The sequence below is a fragment of the Felis catus genome, chromosome F1 (assembly GCF_018350175.1).
Source record: "Felis catus isolate Fca126 chromosome F1, F.catus_Fca126_mat1.0, whole genome shotgun sequence".
Lineage (NCBI taxonomy): Eukaryota > Metazoa > Chordata > Mammalia > Carnivora > Felidae > Felis > Felis catus.
This window is the reverse complement of record NC_058384.1, coordinates 22,339,273-22,351,650: the sequence shown is the minus strand read 5'-3', so window position 1 is coordinate 22,351,650 and position 12,378 is coordinate 22,339,273. Positions and strand designations below refer to the sequence as shown.

General features: G+C 37.1%; 1 protein-coding gene across 7 annotated transcripts in view; it reads left to right on the top strand.

Annotated features, from left to right (window-relative positions):
• Positions 1–12,378, top strand: part of HMCN1 (hemicentin 1) — a 469,326-nt gene that overhangs the window by 329,793 nt on the left and 127,155 nt on the right. For all 7 annotated transcript variants that reach the window (XM_023247312.2, XM_003999241.5, XM_019821722.3 and 4 more), the window contains 3 exons: positions 1,809–1,976; positions 6,485–6,598; positions 7,178–7,264. In XM_023247312.2, coding sequence (XP_023103080.2) covers positions 1,809–1,976; positions 6,485–6,598; positions 7,178–7,264 — 369 coding nt within the window. The remainder of the gene's footprint in view (positions 1–1,808; positions 1,977–6,484; positions 6,599–7,177; positions 7,265–12,378) is intronic.

Sequence of the window (12,378 nt, the reverse complement as noted above, 5' to 3'; positions counted from 1 at the left end):
ATTTGGGCTATTGAATTGTATGAGTTCTTTATATATTTTGTATATTAACACCCTATCATATATATGATTTACAAGTAATTTTTCCTGTTTGGTAGGTTGCCTTTTCATTCTGTTGATTATTCCCTTTGCTGTGCAGAAGCTTTTTACTTTGATATAGTCCCAATAGTTCATTTCTGCTTTTGTTGCTTTTGTTTTCGGTGTCACATTCAAAAAATCATCTTAATATCCTATGTCAAGGGGCTTACTGCCTATGTTGCCTTCTAGGAGTTTTATGTTTTCATGTCTTGCGTTCAAGTCTTTAATTCATTTGAGTTAGTTTTCATGTATGGTGTCAGATAGTTGTCCAATTTCATTAGTTTGCATTTGGCTATCCAATTTTCCTAGCACCATTCATTGAAGAGACTGTCTTTTCCCCATTGGATATTCCTGGCTCCTTTGTCATGAATTAATTGACCATATATGAGTGGGTTTGTTTCTGGGGTCTCTATTCTGTACCATTGATTTTTGTGTCTGTTTTTATGCCGATACCATGCTGTTTTAATTGCTATAGCTTTGTAGAATAGTTTGAAATTAAGTAGCGTGATGCCTCCAGCTTTGTTCTTTCTCGAGATTGCTTTGGCTATTTGGGTTTTTTTGTGGTTCCATATAAATTTTCGGATTGTTGATTCTATTTCTGTGGAAAATACCATTGGAATTTTGATAGGGATTGCATTGAATCTGTAGATTAGTTAGTATGGACATTTTGATAATATTAATTCCTCAATCCTTTTATTTGTGCCTTCTTCAATTTCTTTCATTAATGTCTTATAGTCTTCAACATACAGGTCTTTCACTTCCGTGGTTAATTTATTCCTATGTATTTTATTCCTTCTGATACAATTGTAAGTGGGATTGTTTCTTTGTTTCACTCTGATACTTAATTATTAATGTATAGAAATGTGATAGATTTTGTGTATTGACTTTGTATCCTGCAACTTTTTTTTTTCAACGTTTATTTATTTTTGGGACAGAGAGAGACAGAGCATGAACGGGGGAGGGGCAGAGAGAGAGGGAGACACAGAATCGGAAACAGGCTCCAGGCTCTGAGCCATCAGCCCAGAGCCCGACGCGGGGCTCGAACTCCCGGACCGTGAGATCGTGACCTGGCTGAAGCCGGACGCTTAACCGACTGCGCCACCCAGGCGCCCCTGTATCCTGCAACTTTAATGAATTCATTTATTAGTTTTAACAGGTTTTGGATGGAATCTTTAGGAATTGCAATTTTTAAATCTATAGAAACAATGATAAATTTAATAGACACAGTCTTATAAGTTGAATCCAATTAGGACATGCACAACATCCAGTATTAATAACCTGTGGTTTGCAGCCAGTGTATGAGCCAAAGTTAACAGAATCAGAATATAAAAGAAAAGAGGTTTCAATATAAAGCATCTTTTTCTGTTAGATTACTTTTAATTTTTAGGATTAGAATTATTTGTTAGAAAATTCTGCCCATAAGGAGGTCATAAATCCATATTAGAGATTTACCAGACAAGATGAATGACTCAGAAAATCATTCACCACCAAGAGAATAATGGCGTGAAAGTCATTTACTGCTATGAGTGGGGAAAAAGTGACATTTTTTACCTCCAGCAATGTCACACTAAAAATACTGCTGCTACTAATAAGCTCATTGTTGTGGTTGCTTATTTTGCTTACTGTTCACCAGAAAATGGAAGTCTAATTATTAGCCATAGGCTGTTGAGGATTTGGTTTTTGATATATGTTGGCTACTTTATTTTCCTTTTCTTGTTTGTTTTATCTTACAGCCCCTCCAAGCATCATAGGAAACCATGGGAAACCTGAAAATATCAGTGTCGTGGAAAAGAACTCAGTGTCCCTGACTTGTGAAGCTTCTGGAATTCCCCTGCCTTCGATTACCTGGCTTAAAGATGGGTGGCCTGTCAGCCTTAGCAGTTCTGTGAGAATTCTCTCAGGTATTAGAAATTTTCATAGCCTGATAATCTGGATGGCTTCATATGGCTACAGTTTCTCCTTAATTTTCTGTGAGAATTCTCTCAGGTATTAGAAATTTTCATAGCCTGATAATCTGGATGGCTTCATATGGCTACAGTTTCTCCTTAATTTCTCTTTTATTTTTTCTTTTTGATCTAATTGCTTACTATATTGCTGGTCATATTAAGAAAAAATATTTAGAAGGACATCAGAAGCTCTATGAAAAGGGGGAAAAATCTGTAAATATCTCTAGATCCTTTTAAAAAAGAAATCACGGAACTTTCTTATTACTTAAATCATGGGGATGTCAGAACATTCATGCTACAGTAAGTACCAATCAATTTGAAAAGTGAGGAATGAAGAGAAATACTGAAAATGAAGCCAGAGTCTAGAATGAATCATATTTTATAACAAATCTCCATAACCAAGTATTTCATTTGAGTGAGTTTTATATTTTCAGGATGGGTTAGTTTCCTATGAGCTAGGACTTTATCATTAATGTAAAAGGGATATTCAGCTTCTCCCTCATCTGATTATGTAAAAAAATCTATTAGTTTGTCCTTTATAAACCAGGGTAAGCATGCAGAGAGGTGTCTCAAGGCCATGCCACAGGAGTCTGTGCTTAGCTCTTTTAGGAATGAGTCTGTGCTTCACTCTTTAGGTCTTACACAGACCAAGAAAACAATCTTGCCGAGCTGTGGTTAATAAAGGGCTTGGATACTGAGAAGAATACGTAATATGCTGAAATGAAGGCATCTGAATTCAAACACACCTCACCCTGAAACTTTAGAGTTAAGCCTAACAAAATGGAGTTAAACAAACTTCTGCACTTACATTAAAAACATGATGATGGGGGCATCTGGATGAGTCAGTCGGTTGAACTCCCAACTCTTGGTTTCAGCTCAGGTCATGATTTCACAGTTTTGTGAGTTAGAGCCCTGAATCGGGCTCTGAGCTGCTAGCACAGAGCCTCCTTGGGATTCTCCCTCCCTCCCTCCCTCCCTCCCTCTCTCTCTCTCTCTCTCTCTCTCTCTCTGCCCCTCCCCCCCCCTTGTGCTGTCTCTCTCTCTCAAAATAAACTTAAACATTTTTTTAAAATGATGAAAATTAGGCTGAAATTTGGCTTCAGAATTTTTCAAGAAGAGCTCTGAATTGTGTTTGTGATTCAGTATACATTAACAGTGTAATGTGGTCATCAAGAAAATAAATCCAGTATTTTGCCACATTAATAAAAGATATTTTCATTAATTAAAAAAAAGAAAGAGACCAATTGTATTCTGGACTTAACTTACTAGGAAGACTGGAAGGACCTATTGATAATATTTTTAAAGAAAGGTAACCATGATAGTACATTATTGCAAAATAATTTACATTTCTGATTGTATTTAAGGTGGAAAAATAAACCGTATGTAACGTTATGGTTACATAGTGAAAATTAAATTTAAAGACTTGAAGAACCATGGTGCAGAAAAGAATTATGTTGGTTGTGTCTAGTTCCAGAGGCTAAAAGTAATGCCAGTTTATGGAAGATTCTAGGGACAGATTTGGGTCTGAATATAAGCAACTTAAAAAATATTTATATTGTTAAAAGTTAAGATGAACTATTCTTAACAGTAAGTGACCTCTTGCCTCTAAATTTGTTCAAAGTTTCAATTCCCACTTTGAAGACTTTTTCAGATAAGAGCCTTTCCTAGTTTTGAATTAGTTCTAAATATCCTAAGGTATCTCTGTTTTTTTAAGGTGTTGGTCTATAAATGATAGGACCTTGATGAAGAATTTATATTGATATAATTATTATATTTATTGCCTATAATACTCACTAAATTTACAATTCCATAAAATTTACTTTGTTCACTTCTATTTCTTCACCTATAAAGATATTAATAATATTTGCCTCTTAGGGCTTTTGTAAAGTTGAAATGAGTTCATATATGTAAATCAGTTAACACAAGCATCCAATACATGTTCAGTATTGACATAGACAGTCAAGTAAAAGGTTTGGGTGTCCCTGTCCTGGGAAATTTTCCTATTTCCTTACTATATTACTTTCCTCTGCACAGGAGTCCTAGTCTCTATTGATCTTAGGAAATGCATACGAATGACAAAGGCTTTATTACAATTTGGCTACCAAAAACCTGAACACATTTTCGTCGTCTTGAAATCATCCTCATATTTTTGGCTTCTTTTTTTTTTTAATTCTCAATTGCTGAAAAAGTAGGAACTCTTTTTAAATATAATAGCTACACCGGGGCTCCTGAAATGAAAAAGGCAAGATAGTAGTGATGTACTGCTATCACAAAGAGTGATATGCTCTGGCTTATTCTAGATTTACAGGAGTGGTGTTTTGGTTTTATTTAGTCTTGCTTTGCTTGACAAGCAGCTGGAGATCCCTGAGTGAACACATTAAAAGTATTTGACCTCGTGGCGTTGCCAAAAGAGTCATTCAGTTTTACAGTCTGAACATGTGTATTGTGCAATAGATGAATGAGAATCAGATGAATGGCATATGACTTGCTTGGTCCTTGGTCTGCTGCACACTTCTGTTTCATTAAGATTAGTTCTCCTGAGACTAAGTACAGATTTTCTGAAAGCAATATGTTTGTGAAGGTCATTGTTTTGAAGTTATCTGCCAAGAACAGATAGCTGCTATAAAAATTTAATAGGTACAAGAAACATCTCCATTTAAGTATAACTTACCGTCAGATCTTTTGTTTCTCACTGGATTAAGTGAGAGGACCAGGAAACAAAAGAAAGATCATGAGATTTAGGCGGTTAAGGTTTGCAGAGCTAGAAATAACTCATAAAAGTTGTATTGTGTTAATATCTCTCAGCTGGAATCATATTATGGTCTCACTAACTTGGCAGTGAGTACCTGAATCCCTGCCGAATTAACACAGGTTTTTTTTGACATGTTTACATAATTTCTGTATTTAACTTTCTTTATTTAAATTCAGTTCAGAAAAAAAAAAAGATTGAATTCAGGTAATCAACTTTGTCTAAATAAGTTACTACCTAGCTCGCCTTTCAACGGGTTGGAGATAGGAAGGTTGCTTACAGGAAAAGCTCAGTGACATCTTGTGTTTATAAAAACAAAGCAGATGGACTCTCCTGAGAAATCCAGAGCCAGGTGAATATTTACATGAAAATTCCATGTTTAACCATTTCCATTTTTTTAGTTCAAATTCAGAGTACTAAGCAAAAATGTGCCAGGTAGAAATGTATTACAAAATCCAAGACATGAGTTACTTTTTTTTTCTTAGAATGTACTTCTCAAATGGTTTCAAGGACTCTCCTCTCAGTGTGCCTTAGTTTTCTTCAAGCTTTGCTTCAGCCCATTTACTGGCTCCTCTTCCTTTGTCCTTCAGGGTGTGACTAGACCCTTCAGCATATCAGAGCCTCCCTCTCAGTCTACAAGCATTTCATAGATGCAGAATCTTTTGTCCCTACAGAGAAGTACAAAACATAAAATGTAACAAAAGCAGAGTTGTGCTAGTCAGTCAAGTGACGCCCACAGACTTTGATCGAAATGATTCTAGGACTCCATGATACTCAGGTGAAGACCAGTAGTTGGTCTTCATGGTTTCCCCCATTCCTTATAGAGTGATGACACCATAGTCCGGGTTACTTGTGTAGTTCTTTTTCTCACATTCCCATTTCATATGCCCAGTGGCAAACTGGGAATCTTTTCCTAAATGTCCTGTCACAGTTGTCTTTCTAAAGCACAGATCACATCATGACGTTTTTTTGTTTACATACTTCCATAGCTTTTAGTGAGCATGATAAAGTCCCAATTCCATAGCAAAGCATTCAAGGGGCCAAAGCGTCTGGCCCTACTCCAACTAGTCTTATCTCTAAATATTGGCTTCACCTTCTCTGATTCTTTTTTTTTTTTTTTTTTTTTTAGAGAGACAAAGAGGGAGTGAGTGGGGAGGAGGGGCAGAGAGAGAGAGAGAGAGAGAGAGAGAGAGAGAGAGAATCTCAAGCCGTCTCCACCCTCAGCTCAGAGCCCAATGCAAGACTCAATCTCATAACCCTTGGATCATGACCTAAGCTGAAATCAAGAGTCGGACACTCAACCTACTGAGTCACCCAGGCTTCCCTCACCTTTAAGTACCACAACCCACATCTGTTTTCTCCTGTACTACCTCATTCATAGTCTACTTAACAGTGGTTTCTCTCAACTCCTCTATGTGTTAAAGTATACTTGCCTTTTAAGATTATGTTCAAACATCACCTCTCTGAAACTCTGTTTCTTGCCTGCTGTCACCTAGCATTGCATTAATGTTTTTATCCATTCAACCAAAAAATTATTCTGAATTGCCCTGTTTCATATAGACTTAAAACATGATTTAAAAAAGATACTTGACTTAAATGAATGTTTAAGGCCTTTGAAGCATATTGACTGAATTTTATCTAAATTGAGCGTTAGCTGGCCAACTTGTAAAGTTATCGATTTCTTTTTGAGTCATCTGGTGGTTTGCTTCTCTAGGAGGCAGGACTCTGCGGTTGATGCAGACCAGAATAGAAGATGCGGGACAGTATACTTGTGTTGTAAGAAATGCAGCTGGTGAAGAAAGAAGAATCTTTGGGCTTTCAGTATTAGGTATTTTTATAATTTTCAGTTGGCTTAATGCATTCTGTATGTACATTTAAAATTTATCTACAGCTTGATCTCACATTCATATATTCTTTGGCCCCTGGGCTGATACTTTTGGCAATAATTCAGTGTTAGAATAATTTTGGACGTAATTAGTTGGATTAAAATGCCTGAAATGCCATGTCTGTTCAGTTCACAATTGTTTAACAATATTTTAAGACTCTGATAACTTGTTTCATGTGAATATTTATCAGAGTTACAGTGGGAGAAATAAATGTCTAATAAATGTTCTTATCAACTTGTTGGCATTTTTATCCAGACTTTATAACTTATGTTACAATAAAATTCATTATAAGTGAATTCATGGCATACAACTTTATACTATATCTAAAAATTGGAATTGATCAAAATAATGTTATGACATTATTCTAGTAAACAAATAATGAGAATTTGGGGATTTGTTTTAAAGGTCATAGCTTATAAAAATATAAACAAAGATGCTTATAAAATAATAATCCTGCTGTTAGAATAGTTGCTTACTTTTTCTGTTTTTTTCTGCATTTAACTTTTTTTTTTTTTTTTTAGTGCCACCTCGCATTGTGGGCGAAAATACATTGGAAGACATGAAGGTCAAAGAGAAACAGAGTGTTACGCTGACTTGTGAAGTGACAGGTAAGGGACTTAGCTCTTGTATTCCTGCTGTTCCTCCACTCACTGATTATTTATTGCCTCCACTATGTATCTTAATTAGTTGAAAAAAAGTCAAACTACTATCATAAGCATTTGAAATTGAATTCTAGTTGAGTAGAGCCAATAGAAGTATAGGAGGAAATTTCTCAGATTCTCTGGAGATGAGAATATTCCAGGGTGCCTGGGTAGCTCAGTCGGTTAAGCATCTGACTCTTGATTTCAGCTCAGGTCATGATCTCACCGTTTGTGAGATCCAGCCCTGTATCAGGCTCTGCACTGGCAGCGTGGAGCCTACTTAGGATTCTCTCTCTCCTTCTGTCTGCCCCTCCCCCTCTCAAAATAAATAAATAAACTTTAAAAAAACAAAAGAATACCCCTACACTGAGGAAAGGAAGGAAGAAGGGGTGGGTGGGGGAAAAAAGAAAGACACATAGGTCTTTTCTTTCAATTCAATAAATTATTGTCTTTTTAAAAATTCTGCTTCTGCTTGTATATAGAGAAACAGAAAAGATGTATACAATATATGCATATACATATATACACACACATACATAGATAAAGAAAGTGTGATGTACACACACACACACACACACACACACACACACACACACATTTTCTTTATCCATTCACCTGTCAATAGACACTTAAGTTGTTTTCATATTTTACCTATTGTGAATAATACTGCAGTAAACGCGGGAGTACAGATATCTTTTTAAGACAGTGACTTTGGTTTTTTTTTTAAATATATGCCCAGAAGGAGAATTGCTGGATCATGTGGTATTACTATTTTTAATTTTTTGAGATCTCCACAATGTTTTCCAAAGTGGCTATGCCAATTTACATTCCCACCAACAGTCCACAATTGTTCCCTTTTCTCACATCCTCGTCAATACTTGTTATCTCTTGTCCTTTTGATAACAGTCATTCTAACAAGTGTGACATAATATCTCACAGTGGTTTTGATTTGCATTTCCCAATGATTAGTGATGTTGAACATCTTTTCATGTACCTATTTGTCATCTGTATGTCTTCTTTGGAAAAAATGTCTATTCTGGTCCCTTGCCAATTATTAAATTTTATTATTTGTTGTTGTTTGCTATTAAGTTCTTTATATATTCTGGATATTAATCCCTCATCAGATATGTGGTATGCAAATGTTTTCCCCCATTCCATAGGTTGCCTTTTTATTTTGCCAATGATTTCTTTTGCTGGGCAGAAGCTTTTTAGTTTAGGACTCCCATGTCATAGACTCTGGGTCTGGAGTTCTCCTTGTCCAGCAAGAAAGTGGATGCAGGATTGAAATGCCAGAGAGGGTAATGTCCGAGACAAGAGCCCTCCTGAATAAGGGTCCTTGCTCTGTTTTTATTAGGATCAGAAATCTTACCAGCGTGATGGGCATGCACAAAGAGACAATGAAACTGTGAACATTAATTTATGGGCGTGGGGGAAAGTGGGTTTGAAGATATGCAGTGTTAGGGGTTTGGGTCAATACAAAATAAAATTCTGGTGCTGGGTGGAAGGTTGTTTACAGCAGATGTGAGGCACCACCTCTGTTTACCTAAACTGGCCTAGGGACAAGAAAGAGCATGCTACTTCAGGGTTAATAAGGCACCATTCTTTTGCTAATTAGCTCCACTCCAGGCAACTTGCCCTGCTGTGGTCTATAGCCTTGTTTACCTGTTTTTGTCCTTCCTTCCAGTGAAAGCAGTTTTCTGCTATTGTACTAAATTGGAGGGTATTTCTGCCCTGAAACCTAATCTTGTTTACCTCATCTTGGATGTTTTCATCCTGAGATTTCCTGTTCCTATACCTTAGTCCTATTCTGAGGGCCTTTGCCCTGTTTACCTAATCTTGTTTACCCAAACTTGGGTGTGTTCATCTTGTGGCTTTCTAATTCTTTACGGCTTATTAACCCATCAGTGCAAGCTCAGGGAATTCCTAAGCTTATTCCCTACAGTTCCCCCTTTTTTGTTTTTCTTGGTTCTTCTAGTTTAGTGTTTGAGGACCCTCATAATGAGCTCCTGGTCCTTTTGCTTTTGGATGGTTTGGAGGGTGATTCTGCAAATATGTAAAAAGAGACTCAGTAAAAGCATTCCACTTCCCAGAGTTATCCACAGTTTAAGATGAGTGCTGGCTGTTAAGTAAGAAAGGATTTAGGTCACGCCACATTGCCCAGGAATCAGCCCACTCATTTTTAAGTTAGTCTTCTGCATATTGTAGCTGTTGATACAAGTCATATCTAAGTTTTCTATATTGTTAGAGAGGTAGAAAGAAAAAACACTGTAAAGGTGTGTCTGGACAGCATCCCAAGCTTGGGAGTGATTATAAGGAATGCCAGTCATGCAAATATGCTGGTAGTTAGAGTCGCAGGACAGTTTAGAGTGAAGGAACAAGGCCTTATGTCTTTTTCCAATAAATTCCACTGCAGCCTCAAGAGCTTTGAGGCAGGCCAAAACTTGTCTATCAATAGAAGTTTGACTTATACATTCTTCAGTAGTGTTGGCCATAAACTTATTAAGGACATGGGCTGTTTGGATAGTATGATGCAGGAGATTCCAATAACAGTGGCAGAGACCATAGCGGCTACTGCTGCTAGGATGCCCATGATTAACAGGCCAACAAATCTTTTTTGCCTTATGAGTGTTGAACAAACTTGGAAAGTGTGCCTAGTCCTGATGGATGCATATAGGGCTCAGAGCTATTACAGGAACCCAGGCCGAGATGCGCTAAGTACTGATAAAGAGGAGATATTTAATTGGGTAATGCTATAATTATTTATGCAGGACATAAACCAGCCCTGGGAGGGAGAGATATTGTAATTATTTTCTAGTTGTTTGATCTGTAAAGTGGAGGTATCAAAGAGAACAAAGGGAGAAGGGACACAAGTAGTGGTCCATGCAAATTGATGGTTGTTCAAGGAAGCCCAAGTTATGTTAATATGTCAATTTACATAAATTTCACCATGGCTAACAGTACAAGTGAAGAAGGGAAGGCCTAGCTTACAAAGATTAACAAGCTGGTCCTTTTAATTTCTCTTTATGTGCATTAATTAAAGGGCCTGACAAGCTCTGTCTTTCCAGAAAATATTGTCCCTACTAGACTGGTCATAGGATATGGTCTTATTTGAATATTTTGTTTCAAGGCGTCCTCTAGGACCCCTTCAATAACAGTCCAATTGCCCCAGCGAAGATTATGCTCAATCTCTCCATAACAGGTTGTCCAAGGAATATTATTCCAGGGGTGGTCTGAATATTTGAGACTAGAGCAAGCTATAACATTAGGAGTGTGAGATATGTTTGTTTTTTGAGGTAAATCAAAGCTTGTGGCTGGCAAAAAGGTAAAATTCTCTGGCCTTGTAGAGGTTTTGGGCTGTACACATAAAAGCCAGTTAATTTTTAGTTTGCGACAAACAGATAAATTGCTAAATTTAGTAACACACACAGGAGGTGCTGGAAGAAGCCACCATTGAGGTCTTGGCATATAAAGCCAATACTCTTGTTCAGTTTGGAAAGGCCAGTTAAGATTGGCTCCTTCCATGAACTCTGCCATTATTGCTAATAGAAATATCCCAGGCTAGGAGTGTTAAGCTATCAAATATAGGTAGGTTAAGAAGATGAGCCCAATATGAATATTGAGCTCGGCCTGGACAAATGAGGGCAAGGAGAAGAATCAGGGTTACATATATCAAATTCTTGTTAGTGATGGAGATCATGGCCATCAGATGCGAATTAGGGGCATATGCAATATCATTGTGTTGTAAGAGGATGACAGCCTGGTTAGACAGGTGTTTAAGGTTTCCCCATGCTATATCAGGAGCAAAAACTTGTGTTTGTGGCTTCAGGATGAGGAGTCAATGCAGAGGCTTCTTCCATCTTGAAAAAGGGGGGCAGTGGTTGCTCATTCAGAGTCATTCTCTGAATGTCCTAGTTCACTGGAAGATATCCTGGGGGTCTCCACTATGGCATGGTACAGCTTCACCAACCAAGAGGGAATCCACAGAGGTCCAGAATCTGAAAGAACACAAGCATATCCTCGACCCCAGGTGAGAAGTTCAGTGGGCCCAGCCCGTGTGAGCCCCGCTTTGGGGATTTTGGATAGCACCACCATAGGGTGAGAGGGTTTATCTGATTTTGAAGAATGTCATTCAGCTGCAGTTAGTACTTGAGGATTAAGATTTTAAAAGTTAAGAGTAATCATAGCACTATCAAGAAGGAGCTGAGGTTATAATGCAGACAGCCAGGGGTATCTCCCCCCTTTTTGTTTGTTTGTTCTTTTACATATTTTTGAGCATATTATGTGTTCATTTTATAATGGCTTGGCCTTGTGGATTATAAAGAATGGGTAATTCCAACCAAGGCTTAAGTAAAAAAAAATAAAAGGGTGTGTTGCCCTGTTGTTTTTCCCTTTTTGTTAAAATTATATTTATTTACTTATTTTACTTATTACCATTAACAAAAATGTATTTTCATTTTTTAGATCTTACATATCTCTTTTTTATATATGAAGTTACTTATTTCCATTAGCCTTAATTACATATAGCAGAATTTTAACTCTTAGAAACCTTAGTCTCCAGTGAAAACTAGGTAGTAACCAATTGTGAACTGTTATATCAGAAATTTTTTAGGTGGCAGACTTATGAATCCATTAGGCGTAAAGTATGTTTTTTTAATGGATTTAAATATTCTTAGTTTGGGGGGGGGGTTTGCCATAAGACATCAGAAGCATAAACCTATGTTTAGTAAGCAATGCTTCAGCAGTCCATTTGATTTGGAAGAACCCTAAATGTCTGATGAACTTAATTTGATTTAACATTTAAGCAAAATGTTCAAGTTTTAGGTTACCAAAGACCCTGAAAGCTATTTTAACAATTACTCATGAAAACTATGAGACAAAGTTAACCATTTACTCTAAGTCATCCTCTTGGTAACAGATTGGAACAGAAATAACAGGAGCTTATTTGACCTTCAGTAAACCTTAGTAGAATTAAGGTGTATTATTTAATTCCCTGAGCTTGCACCGATGGGTTAACAAGGCATAAAGAATTAGAAAGCCATAGGATGGGGCACTTGGGTGGCTCAGTCGGTTGAGTGTCCGAC